General features: G+C 40.9%; 2 protein-coding genes across 4 annotated transcripts in view; one reads left to right on the top strand and one right to left on the bottom strand.

Annotated features, from left to right (window-relative positions):
- Positions 1–541: 541 nt before the first annotated feature.
- On the top strand, positions 542–7,443 carry LOC109088368 (mitochondrial basic amino acids transporter-like). 3 transcript variants are annotated; one of them, XM_042743298.1, is made up of 4 exons: positions 545–700; positions 1,685–1,728; positions 3,256–3,339; positions 5,097–7,443. In XM_042743298.1, the coding sequence occupies exons 1-4, from the start codon at positions 667–669 to the stop codon at positions 5,841–5,843; spliced, it is 909 nt and encodes a 302-aa protein (XP_042599232.1). In that variant the 5' UTR covers positions 545–666; the 3' UTR covers positions 5,844–7,443. The 3 variants fall into 3 exon arrangements, with proteins under 3 accessions (XP_042599234.1, XP_042599232.1, XP_042599233.1); XM_042743299.1 differs by lacking the exon at positions 545–700 and adding an exon at positions 3,051–3,093 and having other exon boundaries at positions 1,682–1,728; XM_042743300.1 differs by lacking the exon at positions 1,685–1,728 and having other exon boundaries at positions 542–700.
- Positions 6,519–18,726, bottom strand: part of fancm (FA complementation group M) — a 36,020-nt gene continuing 23,812 nt past the window's right edge. The window contains exons 17-28 of the mRNA XM_042743097.1: positions 14,687–15,058; positions 14,254–14,637; positions 13,837–14,125; positions 13,303–13,376; positions 12,258–12,329; positions 12,083–12,187; positions 11,787–11,940; positions 11,087–11,193; positions 10,273–10,689; positions 9,611–9,926; positions 8,580–8,871; positions 6,519–7,933 (exon numbers count right to left, since the gene is read on the bottom strand). Coding sequence (XP_042599031.1) covers positions 7,822–7,933; positions 8,580–8,871; positions 9,611–9,926; positions 10,273–10,689; positions 11,087–11,193; positions 11,787–11,940; positions 12,083–12,187; positions 12,258–12,329; positions 13,303–13,376; positions 13,837–14,125; positions 14,254–14,637; positions 14,687–15,058 — 2,694 coding nt within the window. The 3' untranslated portion in view covers positions 6,519–7,821. The remainder of the gene's footprint in view (positions 7,934–8,579; positions 8,872–9,610; positions 9,927–10,272; positions 10,690–11,086; positions 11,194–11,786; positions 11,941–12,082; positions 12,188–12,257; positions 12,330–13,302; positions 13,377–13,836; positions 14,126–14,253; positions 14,638–14,686; positions 15,059–18,726) is intronic.

Below are 18,726 nucleotides of genomic sequence, written 5' to 3'. Positions count from 1 at the left end.
TTATAGTGTTCATGGTCTGTTTGATTACGTTTTTAATAGATTTTTCCATACATTTCTGCAGTATACACTTAAACTGAGTCACCACTGATAATCGACTAAATATTGTAGAAATTTAATTTTCTGTAAAGCTGCTTCACAACGAATTGTATCCTGAAAAGTGCTCTACAGATAAACATGAACTGAATAACAGTTTTTCTACTTTCAGTTTAATTTTAATTAGTTCCAGTAATTTTGTTGTTTTTGTCATTTTTATTGTTTATTAGATTAAAAAATTCTAGTATCTTAATACATCAAGTTAAACTAAATTAAAATTAGATTTTTTTTTTTAAATCAACTTTATCTAAATAAGTTTTTTAAATTTTGGAATATTTTATTTTCAAGTAAGAGTTGTATCAGAACTGCAGCTGCTTCACTCTTCTGTTACTCTGCAGTGTCTGTAATGAGCTTTGATGATGATGATGATGGTGGGGGTGTTTCTTCATTCTGGAGCTTCTATTGGTCACAGATGGACTTTCCCCTTCATATCAACTTCATTCAGTAAAAATAGCAGCACAGAAGCAGCAGGTGCTCACGAGCGCAGACGTCCAGAGACCCACTGACCGAGCGAACAAACACTGCTGCTGCTCACACACACTCATCTTCATCATCTTCATCATCATCTGAGGAATGGCTCTGGACTTCGTTGCAGGATGCATGGGAGGTAAGACATGCTTCATCTGATCTGCACACGCTCACTGAAACACATACTACTCTTACTCAGCTCTGAGTCAAATAACATCAGAGTGAATGAGAACTAATCCAGCTGCTGAAGTAGAGAATAACTCTCTAGTTACACTGGTTACTGATTGCTAGTTACACGTAGTTCTCGGTCAGCTCACGGACTCCAGACATGTCCACTCTGCTGACTGATATCCCACACCGGGACCCAACAAAAGTCATTCAATACTTAAATGTGAGCATCTGAAGAGCCAATAAACAATGATTTTGATCCTCGTGCATTTAATGGAATCAAAGTCATTTTGCACTACAAAAACTTTTTTTTTTTTTACTTGGTATTTTGTCTTGTTTTATAGTTTAAATATCTAAACATTCTTGAATCAAGATGCATTTACTTGACAAGTAAAATTACTTGAGATATTGTCTTGTTTTCTGGAAAAAATATCAAAATTGTATTAGTTTTTGCTTAAAACAAGCAAAAATATCTGATAATGGGGCAAGAAAAATAACTTCTTTAGCCTTTGAAGTAAAAGAATTTTTCTCGCCCTGATGGCAGATATTTTTGCTTGTTTTAAGCAAAAACTAACACATTTTTTATATTTTTTTTTCCAGAAAACAAGACAATATCTTAAGCCATTTTTACTTGTCAGCTAAATGCATCCTGATTCGAGAATGTTTAGATATTCAAACTAGAAAACAAGAAAACCAGTTTTTAGCAGTGATGAGAAGGAGCATGAAGACTTCTGAGATAGTTTTCGGTCTGCAGATGATGATGATTGTGTGATGTTTACATGGACTGGTCAAACAGCTCTTGCCTCATGCATGAATGACGCAGGTGTGGCAGGTCAAGGCTGAAGAGCTCGTATCTCAAACACATTGCATCAGTCGCTTGCAGCTCCGACACGTTCCTAATCACGATGACGGTGTTAAAACAGTCTGAACTCACTCTCAGTGCTTCATGTTTCAGGAGCCGCAGGTGTGCTGGTCGGACATCCGTTTGATACGGTCAAGGTACGTCTGCTTTGACTAAACCAGTAAAACTCAGCAGAAATACCAAAAATGCTGCTTCTACTCTTAAAAACAAAGGCTCTTTATTGGCAGCTCCATTAAGAACTCTCAACATCCATGACACCTAAAGGTTCTTTAATAGTAGAAGAAAAGCTCTTTAGATTTGTAAAATGTTATTTTAAAAATTAAGAAAAATGGTTCTAAGACTTTTTCCACTGAAAGGTTCTTTGGGGAAGCATAAATGTGACCCTGGAGCACAAGACCAGTCTTAAGAGGCTTGGGTATATTTGTAGCAAAAGAAAAAAACAAATACATTGTATGGGTCAAAATTATAGATTTTTCTTTTATGACAAAAATCATTAGGATTTTAAGTAAAGATCATGTTCCATGAAGATATTTTGTAAATCTTCTACCGTAAATATATCAAAACTTAATTTTTGATTAGTAATATGCATTGCTAAGAACTTCATTTGAACAACTTTAAAGATGATTTTCTCAATATTTAGATTTTTTTTGCTCCCTCAGATTCCAGATTTTCAAATAATTGTATCTCAGACAAATATTGTCCTCCTAACAAACCACACATCAATGGAGAGATTATTTATTCAGCTTTCAGATGATGTATAAATCTCGATTTGAAAAAATGTACCCTTATGACTGGTTTTGAGTTCCAGGATCACAAATGCTTCTTCTATGGCATCACTGCAAAAACTGCTTTATTTTAAAGAGTGAATCTACTACTAAAGCTCATCTTAAACAGCAAACACACGTGCACAGATTGTCTTACAAACTCAGTCATGTTTGTCTGCTTCTGCATTCAGTTTGACAAATAGCCATCTATTAGATTGTACCATATAATCAATTAAAATCTATTTAAAATTATAAATGGCATTAATATTTCAATGTTTTAGCTTGTACGCATTTATCTTAAATGCGATGTGTTACTTTGGATAAAGCAGCCATTGAATGCATACATGTCCAGTAACCCTGATCAAGACGCGGGCCTTTAGATGATATTCCTGCATTAAAAGCATCAGCCGAGAGACGGAAGGCTCAGACTGTATTGTGTTGAGTATTATGGGCTGTTATTGTGATTAGCTGCATGTGTGTGTTTCTGTGAGAAAACTAACACTTTTCTAAAACCCAGAGTGTTTTTTGTACTTAAAGGCAAAGAGTGAGATACAGAAAGCTCTGGTTCTGATCGCCTCTCCTCCCGTGAGGTTGTGTATTAATCAGCTGCTCGAGCCGTAACTTCTCACGTCTTGCCTCGGTGTCTTTGTTCTGATCATAAGGTCTTTTACAGCACAAGTGTGACTTTGTTGTAGATGAGAGCGAGGCTGTTACACCGGCCGCTCGGGGGTTAACCTCGTAAGTAAAGACCGGGTCCATTCCTCTCTCTCCACTGGACTGGAGTCTAACTGAATATGGTCTAGCATCACCAGCTCTAGATTCATTCACTTCTGTGTGATTTCTGCTGTGTTTGATGTGTCTGATCAGAGCAGGTTTAATGGGAAAAACTTCATTTTCTAGGTGAGACTGCAGGTGCAGAGCGTGGACAAGCCCTTGTACCGCGGCACGTACCACTGCTTCCAGTCCATCGTCCGGCAGGAGTCGGTGAGTACAGGGTTAATGATGAGAGACTCTGAAACCTCAACAGGCTGGTCTTAAACTGATCTGACAGACCAGACAAAAACTGATCATACACTGCAAAAAAACATCTAAAAATTCTTAAATGAAGATGCATTTACTTGGTAAGCAAAACAATTACTTAAAACAAGTAAAATTATGTGCCAGTGGGGTGAGTACAGTTCTCTTGTTTTAAGAATATCTTACCCCTCTTGCAGATAATTTGACATGTTTACTAGAAACAAGACAAACATACTAAGATAAGCATTTTTATTTTTTATTTTTGCAGTGTATAATTTTTAAAAAAATCTGATTTCTTGAAAAGAGAAACTCAAAAAAAAAATGGTTTGATGAAGATCCTTTAGCATCCATGGAATCTATTGGATAAGAAAAATTAGTTTCCAAATGTGGATTTTCAGTAAAGCCATAGAAGAACCATTTTTGGTTCCCAAATAGAACCTACAAGTGACCAGATCTAACATCTTAATAATCCAAAGAAGCTTCTCCAGTTTAAAGAATCTTGGAATGGAAAGGTTCCACGGATGTTAAAGGAACATCTTCACCAGTAAAGAACCTTTACTGATAAAAGTGTAGTGGAAAACAGTTCTTTAGGTCATTACTCGTCCTTCACAGTAATAGTTCTTTAAACTGATCACTGCAAGGCACTTCATAGATTACTACATGAATTAATTAGGTGCTACCTGTACATGAATGAATCAGATGATACTGATTTGATTAGAAGTGCATGTGCTCAAGGTTCAGTGACGCTGAGATAAATGTAAATATTAGTACCTTAGAGTAGTATTATGTGCTCTTAAAGCACTGCTATGCACTTTTTAAGGGGTAAATAAAGTGCAAAGTTGTCCTATTAAAGAGATAGTTCACCCAAAAATGAAAATTCTGTCAATAACCCTCATGTCGTTCCAAACCTATAAGACCTTCGTTCATCTTCTGAACACAAATCAAGATATTTCTGATGAAATCCGTGAGCTCTCTGACCCTCCATAGACAGCAAGGGAACTACCACGATCAAAGTCCAGAAACATAGCAGGAGATCAGTACAATAATCCATGTGTCATCAGGGGTTAATTTTACAAAGCTACAGAATACTTTTTGTGTGCAAAGAAAACAAAAAAGATTTTAAAGATGAAGGAAAACGATTCTTTTAAGAACGGATCACTGAAAGGTTCTTTGGGGAACCAGAAATGGTTGTTCTATGGCATTACAGCGAAAACCACATTTTGGAAGCTTTGTTGTGAGGACTGTACCATCTCCAGGAACATGAATGAATCAGACGACGCTGATTTGATTAGAAGTGCACGTGCTCGAGGTCCAGTAGCGCTGAGATGTTTGACAGGCTTGAACTCCAGGAGATACCTGAGACGGGTCAGGAACGAGCACGCGGAGCTACATTTAGCACGGGGAGCATCTATACATGTCCGCGGGTGGAGAGACGAGGGGTTTGGGGTTCTCTAGACATTAACTCTTCACATACAAAGATGTGAATTTAACTACAGCAACGTGGAATTTATACCGTAAATGTGTTTCTGTTGAAGTTTATGAGCATGTTTTCTTACTGTATCCTACTTGATTGAGGGCATCAGTTTTTTTTATGCTCATTTTTGTGAATTTATGCACATCTTGCCATTTCCCAGCCAGTGTTTTTTTATGCAACATCCCAAAATGCACATAAAAATAGATAGATGGAAACATAGCAACTGTGTTTGTTTCTCGTTTGACTGCAGATGCTGGGCCTCTATAAGGGCATCGGCTCGCCCATGATGGGCCTGACCTTCATCAACGCCATCGTGTTCGGCGTGCAGGGGAACGCCATGCGCATGCTGGCCGCGGACACGCCTCTGCACCAGTTCCTCGCGGGCGCCGCGGCCGGACTCATCCAGTGCGTGATCTGCTGCCCGATGGAGCTGGCCAAGACCCGCATGCAGATGCAGGGAACGGGCGAGAAGTGTGCCTCCAGGAAGATGTACAGGAACTCTCTGGACTGTCTGATCCGCATCCACCGGAAGGAGGGAGTCCGAGGGATAAACCGAGGAATGGTGACCACCGTCATCCGCGAGACGCCCGGCTTCGGCGTGTACTTCCTCACCTACGATACACTGACTCGCGCGCTGGGCTGCGACGCTGATGACGGATACATCATTCCCAAGCTGCTCCTGGCGGGCGGCATGTCGGGAATGGCATCCTGGATCTCCACTTATCCTGTAGACGTCATCAAGTCCCGCCTCCAGGCAGACGGAGTGGGCGGAGCCAACAGGTACGACGGTATCGTGGACTGCGTCCGTCAGAGCTGGCGGCGGGAAGGATGGAGGACCTTCACTCGAGGCCTGACCTCGACCCTCTTGAGAGCGTTTCCCGTCAACGCCACAACATTCGCCACCGTCACGCTCTTCCTCATGTACATGCGCGAGGACGCTGATGGTGTGAAGGACTGCGAGGCCATGCAACCGAACCTGCAGCACAGCAGCCTGTGACTCAAAGATCTCAAGAAAGACTCAAATCTTCTTGAGATTGAAACTGCCCCCAGAAACCTCCTCCTGACCCCAGACTCTGTCTAATAAAGAGAGAAAAGGTCAGTGAACACACAGGCTGAACAATGATCTGAACCACTGTATGTTTAATGGACCGCACCGCTGAATTACTGGATGAATGAGTCTCCACTGGGTTCGAGGATTCCCAGATCAGCATCTGCAGAAACATCTGACGCTGATGAAGGACCAGAGCGACGTACCGCAGGGGATATGGACGTCAACGATGGGACATTTTAACACTTAACGTGGCTTAAAGACTAACTCAGTAAACACATTAATAAAGCATGCTATGTACAGACAAGCAGATGAGCCCAGAATACAAACGCAGTGCGTTTAATCAGGTGTTTTCCTCCCATTTAACCATTATAAGCTTAACGGGGCTTAATGCATTGAAAGACAAAACTGTAAACACATTATTATTAAAGCATACTATATACAGACAAGCAGAGCCCATAATAAAACGCTGTTTTAATGCATCCACGTTGATGTTTTTAACACGTTATTAAACACACTGCGTTCGTATCCTGGACTCATCTGCTTGTCTGTACATAGTATGATTTATGAATAACTTGTTTAGAGAGTTTGGTCTTATAAAAGCACTGTCTTAACTCAATAAGCCACGTTAAGTGTTTTAGAATGATCACGTATAAGAGAACTGTTCCCACACTGTCAGAAATAATGTGCAAAATCGTACCTATAACGATGCAACAGCGTGTGACTGGGACAGAACTGTTCAGGGGACAAATCTGTGCCTTATTTACACCTAAAAGGTGAATATTATTGCGGTCATAAAGCTTTAAGTTCATGGCTTCGGTTCTCAGGAAAAGCCAGAGCTGATGAAATGTAAACGTGTACTTTGAATGCAATGCAAGTCGCTTTAGATAAAAGTGTCTGCCAAATGCATAAATGTAAATATTAGTACCTTTAAATAGCAATATGTGTTCTTAAAGTACTACCATGCACTTTTAAGAGGTAAAAAAAAAAGACACTGTTACAGTGATAAGCTGTTGCAATCCTATAAGTACAATTTTTGCACATTTCTTCTGAAAGTGCATGTTAATCTTGTGCGTTTTCTAAACACAGGTACAAAGTTTGAGACTTCCCATTTAAACACAAGAGTAAACCTTAAAAGCAAAGATAGCATAAAAAGTTGACCATGATTTTAATCCTGATCAGTGAAACATGAATGCAGGGACTCTCAGACCGCAGGAGCTGCAGATGAAACAGTCACATGTTCCCATGTTTACATACACAGAGTCATTTTGTGATTGTTATTTAATCTTTACATGCACCTTAAACATGTGACTAGCTGACATGCCTGTAATTGACATATTCCTGTTTATACGATATATTTGCATCATTTGTTGTTCTCCGGTATTTTTATGAATGTAAATACTATGAGTGATTTCAGAGGCAGATTATTGATGACTGATCATCACTGTTTTTGATTCATGAAGCTCAAGGGAACAGCGTTACACAAAGACCAACAGTCACACACCTACTTCCCTTCAACATTCAATAAATATGGAAACACATTCAGTAATATGTGTCTGGGTTAACTGTCTGAATGAACTCACAAACACTGATGAATGAATGTGATGACGGTTCAGTGGAGAAGAGCGGCCTCTAGAGGCTCAAAACCACAACGAACCTGATGATCTCAAACACACTGAAGGAGAACAGAGACCAGCGATTAAAAGATGAAGCTCTTTTATTTTTCAGAGTAGTTCCTGCTCACACACAGTCTCTATTACCTGTAAACATAAATACTTCAGAATTACCGTAACGGCAACATTCATAATCTGATGTGCAGAACTTTCCTAAACGGAAAACATTTACGTCACATAAAGGGACGATATAATCCTGATTATTCGTAAAAATAAATCCATAGTTCATAATGCATTAAAGTGCTGAGTATAAGTTAGGGCTGGTTAGTCATGAGAGCTGAGTCGCAGCTGTAGCGCAGACAGCGGTAAACGTCCTCGGCTCTGGAGCGGCTCATGTGTGCAGACGCCTGCAGCTCCTCCACCGAACTGAAACAACAAACACCTCCGTCACGTCACGACCATCACCATGACTTCAACAACTTTATATGAGACCCCGGAGCACAAAACCAGTCATAAAGGGCAATTATTTGTAATAATGCATCATCTGAAAGCTGAATAAATCATCTCTCCATTGATGTGTGGTTTGTTAGGAGGACAATATTTGTCTGAGATACAACTATTTGAAAATCTGGAATCTGAGGGAGCAAAAAAAAAAATCGAAATACTCAGAAAATCATCTTTAAAGTTGTTCAAATGAAGTTCTTAGCAATGCATATTACTAATAAATTAAGTTTTGATATATTTACGGTTGGAGATTTACAAAATATCTTCATGGAACATGATCTTTACTTAATATCCTGATGATTTTTGTCATAAAAGAGAAATGTATAATTGTGACTCATACAATGTATTGTTGTCTATTGCTACAGATATACCTGTGCTACTGATGACTGCTTCTGTGCTGCAGGGACACACACACACACACACACACACACAGCAGTGAACACACACACACACACGCACGCACGCACGCACACACACACACACACACACAGCAGTGAACACACACACACACACACACACACACACACACACACACACGTGTCAGAAGCGTCAGGTGTGAATGGCGCACCTGTTGATCATGTGACTGATGGAGCTGAAGTGATGGCACATGTTCAGTGCGCTGATGTAGCTCATGTGAGGCAGCGTCAGGTAGAACTGGAGAGCCTGCTGCCGGTGACCTTTGACCTCTAGAGGCACGCCGATGGCCTGACCTTTCCTCCGCTCCACCTGTGTGAGTTCGGTCAGTAGAGCGGCGGTGTCGTCTGGACCGTTGCTGACCAGCAGCCGCACGCCAGCCTTCACCAGCGCCACCAGCGTCCCGTCGTAACAGCGGCTGCGCTGAAACACTCGCACCGTCTCACCTGAGAACAACACACACACACACACACACACACACACACACGCAGACGTCACGTGACCAGAACCACCGTTCACACAATCCCAAGAAAGAAAGAAGAAACTAGGGATGCACGATATTATCACAACGTTATCAGAACAGAATCATGGGTATGTTTTGATTTAAGGTCAGAAGCTATAGCTTGCATGAATAAAAATCACAAACATCTGCATCTGTCTGAAGGAATAAATACTGGTTTATAGTTGATTTATAGTTATTTTCAAAGCTTTCAGTGTACTCTTATTATAAAACAACTTTTTTTTTATTCTAGCAAGTAAGTTTTTGTTAAAAACTAACCAAAATTAAAAATAATTTGTTTATAATCTCTGCACAGGAGAGACTTGGTGTTTTTTTCAAACAAAGGAAACATATCAGCATCGGTTATCAGCCAAAATGAGTTAAAAAATATCAACATATCAGATATCTGCAAAAATCCAATGTTGTGCATCCCTAGATGAGACGGTCTGGTTTAAGCCAAAAGCTGTGTTTATAAAAAAAACAAATCCAGCATTATGACGTTTGTAACTAAATTCCGAGTCCATAATCCATAACACTTCCTGCAGTGAAAAAGAGCATCTTCTGTTGTCTCTCATATCAAAATCAAAATCCATCAAAACGTGTCTTTCTTTCCTGAGTAGAGTATCAGGACATTTTTTAATCTGTAGGTGGACTTGAGGTGGTTCTGATGGTAAAGGTGTTCTCACCGGGTTTGCTGCGGTCCCTCTCGAGGATCAGACACACGCGCTCGAACGCCGCCTGCAGCCGCTGCATTCTGTCCTGCAGCCGTCTGCGGTTCTGGACGCTGGCGAGCTCGGACTCGCTCTGCCGCTCCACCGCCATGCGGTCGCTCACGATGAAGTCTGACCTGATCAGAGAGCAGACGTGCACCTGCAGGCCGTGTCGCAGACGCAGACGGGACACGACCTCTGACCCCCCGCTGATGCAGCAGCTGTCCACCAGCACTCTCAGAGGAGCGTCTGCGGCCGGCGGGATCAGCGTCTGCGCAGTCACTGCAGTCCCCTGCAGACGGGAACACAACCCCATCAGACTTTATGTCTGTTTATTTTAGTTTGCTATCATCGCTTACATAAATGAACTAGTGTCCTGCACTCACTAGTAAAAAACTATCAAATATTATATCTGCTGTCTGAATCATTTTTGGTTTGACTGTGTTTATGTGCAAAAAAGTGTTAAATCACATTTCATTCTAACATTATAACATTACAATCTAAAAACAAGAAGGTTTTAAAGCAGAAGTTAAATTCTCTAAGCTAAAAGTGAATTGGCCAGCCCTAGTTAGGTCACAGCTGTAATCCAAACACACTGATCTGGGAGCAGAGCTGCTGTGAGCTCGTGTGATGCTCACCGGTTTCTCCGGGAGGAAGTCGAGCTCCTCTGAGAGCGCCGCCTGATCACTGAGTCTCTGCCGCTTCCTGTCGTCTCGCTCCGTCGGTCTGGAGCTGCTCTGGAGACGCTGCGGCTCTTTAAACACGGAGCCTGTCTGCTCTTCCTCCTCCTCCTCCTCCTCACTGGAGTCCTGGACGCGGATGATCCGCGAGCGCTTGCTCTTCCCGTTCCTCTCTGACCGGACTCCTCCGCTCTCCACTCGGATCTGTCGGATCTGGACTCTGCGGCGCGTGGCGTACTGTTTCCTCCCGTCGACGTACGAGTCTTCATGGATCACCTGCACAGGCTCTTCATCGCCGTCACTCTCACCCTCCTCATCCTCACTCCCATGAACCACAAAGCTGTCCTCGCCGTACGTCTCGTCCTGTTCTGGGATCTGAAGCACCGGCAGCACAAACACAGTCTCCATTAAAACTGACTCAATAGCCGTTTCCATCCACCTATTTTTATGTGCATTTTGGAATATTGCATTAAAAAAAAACATTGCGTATAAATTAGAAAAATGCACACATTTCAGTAGGATAAATGTTTTATCCGATAAGAAAAACTGTGCATAAACTATGATTAAAACAAATAAATTCCTCCATGCGCATCAAAAAAGTCATGTGACTTTGCAGAAGTTAAATTTGAATCTTTGGATGGAAACAAAGCAATCCAGCATCTATGGGACTGACACAGAGCTAATGACAACCCGAAACGAGATATGATGATTGTCATGCTGTGTTTTCAACAGCTGATGTTTGAGAGTCAAGATCTTTAATACAGCAGCTCACCTGTGAGAAGATCTCCATGTTATGTTTGGGTTTGCACGTCATTCGGAGCTGGTTCTGCACCGCTGGACTCCTCACAGACTTCAGATAGAACGCCTGCATCTCAGAGTCTGACCGCGAGGAGACCACACACAGAAATTAAAATAAATCTCTTTTACCATTTCATCTGAGAAGCACATTTATTAAAGCGAGAGATTAAAAACATTCAAACGTTTGGGGTCAGTCAGATTTAATTTTTTTTTTTTTTAAATGTTCACCAAAGCTGCATTTATTTGATCAAAAATACAGTAAAAACAGTATAATATTATTCTAATGTAAAACAGCAGTTTTCTGTGTGAATCTCTGTTAAAGTGTAATTTATTTCTGTGATGTGCAGCTGTATTTTCAGCATCATTACTCCAGTCTTCAGTGTCACATGATCTTCAGAAATCATTCTAATATACTGATTTGCTGCTCAAGAAACATTTCTGATTATTATCAATGCTTAAAACAGTTGTGCTGCACAATATTTCTGTGGAAACTGTGATACATTTTATTTTTCAGGATTCACAGATGAACAAAGTTCAAAAGAACAGCGTTTATGTGCAACAGAATGTTGTAATTCTTTTATAGCACTTTGGATCAGTTAAATGCGTCCTTGTTGAATATGGTCTGTGTGGTGTTTGTGGCAGCGGAGGCTCAGAGGAGGAGCAGCGCATCTCACCGTTCAGACCCTGAGAGCACTGAGTCGTGTTCACCACAAACCCCTGCAGCGAGTGGTTCTGTTCATCTCCTTCATCTTCATCTGAGGAAACATCTTCATCTTCAGAGAGCTCGGCCTCCTCATCCAGAAACTGCCGGCCCTCGCGACGCACCTTCTAGAAGACACAAGAAACGTCTGTAAAACTGCATTTTTCCATTTTTTAAAAATATATCTGAATGGCACCCTGTTCCCCTGTTTAACACTGTAAAGCTGCTGTGACATGACCAGCGCTGTATAAATAACAGTGATTGACGTACAGGAGGCTTCCTGGCGTGAAGAGCTTTCTGAACCGCTCCGGGCTGATGAAGGGAGACGTCCTGAAAATCATCATCTGACAGCAGACCTCCATCACTGTCCTCGGACTGAAGAACAGAGAGAGAGAATGAAGTGATGGCTAAAGCACAGTGAACACTGCAGCGTGAGCAGCCGTACCGTGTTTAATGCAGCCGCACGTTTCCGACGAGCTTGAACTGGAGAATCAACGTCACTGCAGATCTTTGAGTGCTGCAGGAACACACACACACACACACACACACACACACACACAAAAACACACACACACACACACACACACATAACACACACAACACACCACACAAACAAACACACACACACACACACACACACACACACACACTCAGTGCTACATGTGTGTTTGCCATCACTTCTAGATATAAAAAAACTTGTTTCCATCTATAGTTGCATATTTAATTTGGAATATTGCATAAAAGCTTAGCAAATATTAGTCTTAGTCTTATGGACTAAATGTATTTATGTAAAATATCTTACTCAGGACAGTACTTATTAAAAAAATAACATGCATTTTCTATGATCTTTTATTTTGTTAAAATCCTTCACATTTTCACAGATTCTGCAAGGTGTTCACAAACTTTCGCATGCCACTGTACTTAAATTTCAACTAAAATAAAATACAAAAACGTATTTCAGGCAGCTAGTTTCCAAGGAAACATTTCATTTTCATTTAATTTACCTTTTTTTAAGTTAACAGTTCCAGTAATAAAACAGAAAACAATAAAAACTATATACATAATAAAAAAATAAAGACAAAAATATGTTACACAATTACAACAACTTTAAGTAAAATTAAGTTCTAAAAATCTAAAAATAGTCATATTCGTAAATGTGTTTCCATCATAGTTTAAGAGCATGTTTATCAAATAAAAAAATGATCCACCTCAACTGATTGCATGTGTTTTTCTGCATACGTTAAGATTTTAACTGCCTTTAACTGAAGACTGAGTGTTTACTCTTGTCCTTCTGCATTACTGACACACTATTTTCCTGTTTAACACTGTAAAGCTGCTTTGACACAATCTGTTAAAAGTGCTGTATAAATAAAAGTGACATTTAATGCACATCTTGCCATTTCCGTCCAGGGTTTCTTTATGTGATATCCCAAAATTTGCATAAAAATACCTGGATGGAAACATAGCTAGAGTCACATGACAAATCTGACCTCTGGAGAAAACACCGGATTGACTTTATGAGTCCTCAGATTGGTCTCATCCTCGCTGTCACTGCTCAACACGCCTGAAACACACACACACACACACACACACACACACACTGTATGAATACTGATATGTGACCCTGGACCACATGTATTTATACATCATCTGAAAGCTGAGTAAATAATCTTTCCATTGATGTAACGTAAGCTGGAATAAAACTGATTTTGTTGTATGGCATGTTCAGATATTCACACAACAAAATATTCTAGGGGCCATGAAATTTTAGTAAAAATCAGCAAAACCGCTGGCTGTGGCTGGCAACTTATTTTAAAAACGCTGGCGGGGAAAGAGTTAAAGCTGTCCAAATGGAACATGATCTTTACTTAATATCCTAATGATTTTTGTCATAAAAGAGAAATGTATAATTGTGACCCATACAATGTATTGTTGTCTATTGCTACAAATATACCTGTGCTACTGATGACTGCTTCTGTGCTGCAGGGACACATATTATAACTATACGAGAAAAGCCTGTGAACCTGTGCGTGAGGGCCGCTGCTGAGGCGTCTTCTGTGAGGACCTGAGCTGTGAGGGACGCGAGCGCAGCTGATCTTCTGCTCTTCGGCTCAGTGGAGGCAGGATGCTGTGGTTTGGTGTGGAAGCGCTGGGTTTCGTCCTCCACTGATCTGAGACCAGCGGCGATCGCTCCGCTCTCACGAGCACCGGAGGCGCTTTCACAGCTGATGCGGTTACATCTACTGATCCCGGATCAGCCGCTTCCTCCTCCTCAGAGTCAAAGCCCAGCTCAAAGTTCACAGAGAAGAAGTCCTGCGAGTAGAGAAAATTTCGTATCATGACAAATTGCTGTAATCGAATACGGTTTAAGTGATAATTAAAATATGAAACGGTAATACTAACAGTGGGGAATTTTATCATTATTTATGGTCAAACCCTACCTGTGAGCAGCTGAAGCCCCGCTCGGATCCTCTGCTTCCGTCAGCAGGAGTCTGCTGCTTTCCTTCAGGTCCTGTGCTCGTGTCAGGCGTCTGGACGTCAGGAACGCTCATCTGAAGGAACGCTTCGTCGTCTCCGAACAGGTCGACGCTCTCGTTCAAGCTCACTTGGTCTTCCTTTGTCTCTTCTGCGTGGTCGAACAGCTGGTCCCAGCCTGGAGAAACAGCACCTGCTGCTGATTTCTGATCCACATCCTGCTCCTCTTCAATAAACGACGGCTCGTCCGCCATCAGGCTGAACGTCACTTGAAACTGATCATGAAACGACTCTTTTGGTGGATCACTGAGGTTTGCGTTGATCTCTGGGAGACTGAACTCACAGTTCATCTGTACAGAACATCACAGAAGATCTCTAGAATTTTCCGAAAATTCTACGAAAATCTACGGTGGTCAGATTGTGACGGCAGCGTTCAGGACAGAGTTCAGGCTGATAGAACATGTGCTGAAGATCCACGCTCTCGTCCTGCTCTTCTAACAGATCGATCAGATCCACCTCGTTCCCGGGGCTCTGATTAATACGCTCTTCTGTGTTCTCTGCAGACGTCACAGATCTGCTGTAGTTCTCTCCGCTCTGATCTTCATCTAAGCAGTGGTCAGTGTGTGTGAGTCTCCTCTCACGATCAGCCGTGTTTGGTTTAGTCTTCTTCTGTCGAGTGATTTTGTCAGCGTTTGGTTTTGTTGTTCCTCCACCATCAACATCGTCTTTCTGCAGAGGCAGCATGAGCTCAGACTCTAAACTACAGTCGTCCTGTGAGGAGAAGAGATCATCAACGAGACGCAATCACTTCATCACACACAACAAGTGACTGCACTGCATCTGTGACCCTGGAACTCAAAACCAGTCATAAGGCTCAATGAAATCAAAATTGAGGTTTATGCATCATCTGAAAGCTGAATAAATAATCATCTCTCCATTGATGTGTGGTTTGTTAGGAGGACAATATTTGTCTGAGATACAACTATTTGAAAATCTGGAATCTGAGGGAGCAAAAAAAATCTAAATATTGAGAAAATCATCTTTAAAGTTGTTCAAATGAAGTTCTTAGCAATGCATATTACTAATCAAAAATTAAGTTTTGATATATTTACAGTAGGACATTTACTAAATATCTTCACGGAACATGATCTTTACTTAATATCCTAATGATTTTTGGCATGCTTTTATGCTGCAGGGACACATATGTGGATATATATATATATATTATAATAACTTATATAATATAAAAATATAAATCTACAAATAATACTAATAAATATAAAAAATACATTTTAATCGGCTGTCAGTCGATTACATTTTTAAATCTAATTACATGATGTTTTGATTAATCTAATTAATCACAAATTGCTTGTGAAAATACCCACAAAAGATTATTTAAAGCTATTTTTGTGTTAAATGAGAAAGTAGACATTACAAATTGCAGCCTTAAGGCCCGTTCACACCAAGGACGATAACTATAAAAAATAACGATAAAGATATAGTTCTAAAAATCGTTTTCAGTATTAAAGAACAGCAGAGTCCACACCACAACTATAACAATAAAGACAAAGAAAACGATATCGTTGGAATCACTTTCAAAACGATTTTTTTCCAGCTGATAAACGATAAAAAAAAATTGACAGCCAATCAGAATCCATCCTGCTGTAACGAGCTTGAGAATTTAAAGCGGCAGACGCGCGTGCGCTTAGAATAAACGGAAGATATCGTTCGCTGGTGTGGACGCTAATATTTATAGTTATCGTTCTTGGTGTGAACGGGCCTTTAGACGAAATTTACGCCCCTGCCAGAAATATTTTGTTTGATTCAACAAAAAAATGTATTAAACAAACATTTAGGCTATAACGACTGAACATAACCTATGGACCATAAAAGAAGATAACTTGAGAATCATCTCAGTATTGTTTGTACATACAGTGAAAGTCACTGGTAACCAAAACAGCTTTGTACCAGCAGTCTTCAAAATACCTTCTCTTATGTTGTGTTTGTGACTGATATCAGTCCGTCAGTGATCTTCAGATCTTCAGCATCCACTCATGATACAATCCCTAACATTACAAATATAAAAGTCATGTACGTGAACGTCATAATGAGGTCATCATGTGAGACGGAATCAGGCCGAGGAGAACAGATGCTTTGTTCTGATGCTTCTGACTCAAACTATGTGCACAGTACAGTGATCGAAGCCTTTAATCATCTTCAAAAAGCCACAAGGCCTGTTTTTAAGGCAGTATTAGAGAATTTATTTGGCAGACGAGCCTCTTACTGAGACTAATCCAGTTCAGCAGATTCAGTGAATGATCTGATTACTGCAGAAACACGGCAGATCAATATCTGATCCCATCAGACGCATCTCCAGCCGCTGTTGTGACACGCTAAAGCATGGCGTGTCCAGTGTCTCGCGGTCCTGCAGGTCACTCAGCATGACCCACTTCCTGCAGCGGCGCTTATGTAAGTGTTCTGAGAAGCGTTGCATAAGAGCACATGTATAGAGAGACGCTCAGATTCACTGCGAGCGGAAACAGCCTCCAGACAATCGCTGACGTCACTCTCATCACACGCTTCCTGCAGGTACATCTAATCAAAATATAATAAAATTCGATCTCCAGCGATTCTAAAAATAAGGAATTATGAATCACTGTTGATGTGAATGCAATGCAGATGTACATACAGTATCTGTGCAGATATTCAAAATAGTTTAAAATTCGATCTCCAGCGATTCTGAAAATACAATAATAATTCTGCCCCCTTTCTAGCGGTGCACTTTTAACGTAAAGAGTTGAGAATGAAAATATGCGTGTAACAGTAAACTGGATCCACTCGGCTCTTAAAGTGACAGCAGCCTAATTAAATAATCCTGCTGCTGACTGTAATATTAATCAAAAGAGAAAATCACTCACTGCTCTTGACTGAAGGACTTTTAATAATAATAAAAAAAGAAACAAATAAATCTTACATCGAGCACTAAGAATAACGACTATGCTGTTGTATTTTACATTTGATTGATCTCATTTTACAACAACTAAATTAATAGCTTAAGGTGAGAATATCCCTGCTCCCAATCACTAGAATATGGAAATAATCATCGCACTCCCATAAGATGCTGATCTTTCTCAGTATTTCTGTCTTGTTTTGCAGTACACATCTCTAAAGATTCTTAAATCAAGATACATTTACTGGAAATGCAAAATAAACTCACTTTGATCGGTTTTTCAGGACTTCACCTCTTCATTTTGAATCTGCAGTAAATGTATCTTGATTTGAGGATATTTAGATGTTTGTACTGGAAAACAAGATCCAATATATAAGATCCAAGATGACGGCGCGGTCAGACACAGCGGATAATCCGGGTCCCAAAAACTGTGTTTTTATGTCTGTTAGTCTCGTTTCCTCGTCTTCGAACAGTCTGAGCTAACGCAAAACCATCAGATAAACACATCTACGATCGACAGAGCCTTTTGGAAATCGGCAGTGTGTACAAACAACAGCTTTCACTGGAGACTACTGAGAAGCTACGAGGACCATGTCTGCTGCTGAAGCCGAACCCCGAGACCGCGGCCTCGCCTCCTGACGCTACCCGCACAATACAGCGATGCCGGCGGTGTGAGAAGGGACAGAAGCGCGGCAAGCGTGGAGGCACACGAGCTACTCTAAGGGCTAACCCCACTAATAATAATGCTGTGGTAGTGACAAAACACTGATCATCGCTGGTGGTGTTTATGTTTGTGAAGTGTCGACCGTTCTATCTGCCGCAGGAGTTCACGGCTATTGTTATTGTCACGAACAACAAACAAATAACCCCAACGGCTTTTTCATAATCGCCGGTGACTTCAACCACACAAACTTAAAGACAGTTTTGCCAAAGTTCTACCAACATGTGAACTTTGCAACACGGGGAAAAACCACACTGGACTTTGTTTACACAACAGAAAAGAATGAAAATTACCAACAAACCACCTCGGGTACTCTGACCACATCTCTGTTGTGCTAATTCCAGCATACAGACCACTTCTGAAACAAGCCAAACCGGTTCAAAAACTCATCACAGTTTGGCCACAACAGACCCGGAAGAGAAGAAAATGCTGAACAAAGTCGTAATTTTTGTTATTTTTGGAGCAAAATGTGTATTCAATGCTTCTAAAAAATTCTAACTGACCCTCTGATGTCACATGAACTACTTTGATGATGTTTTTATCACCTTTCTGGACGTGGACAATATACCGTACATACATTTTCAATGGAGGATCAGAAAGCTCTGAAGCTCTCACGCTGCTGACCCACGACTTCAGCTCCAACCACATCATCAAGTCTGCGGATGACACAACGGTGGTAGGTCTCATCAGCAACAGAGATGATTAAACACTACAGAGAGGAAGTGGCACAGCTGGCTGAATGGTGTGGCACTAACAACCTGTCCCCTC

This window comes from Cyprinus carpio, chromosome B17 (genome assembly GCF_018340385.1).
Source record: "Cyprinus carpio isolate SPL01 chromosome B17, ASM1834038v1, whole genome shotgun sequence".
NCBI classification, from domain to species: domain Eukaryota; kingdom Metazoa; phylum Chordata; class Actinopteri; order Cypriniformes; family Cyprinidae; genus Cyprinus; species Cyprinus carpio.
The sequence above is the reverse complement of the archived record's forward strand: the minus strand, read 5'-3'. Positions and strand labels throughout refer to the sequence as shown.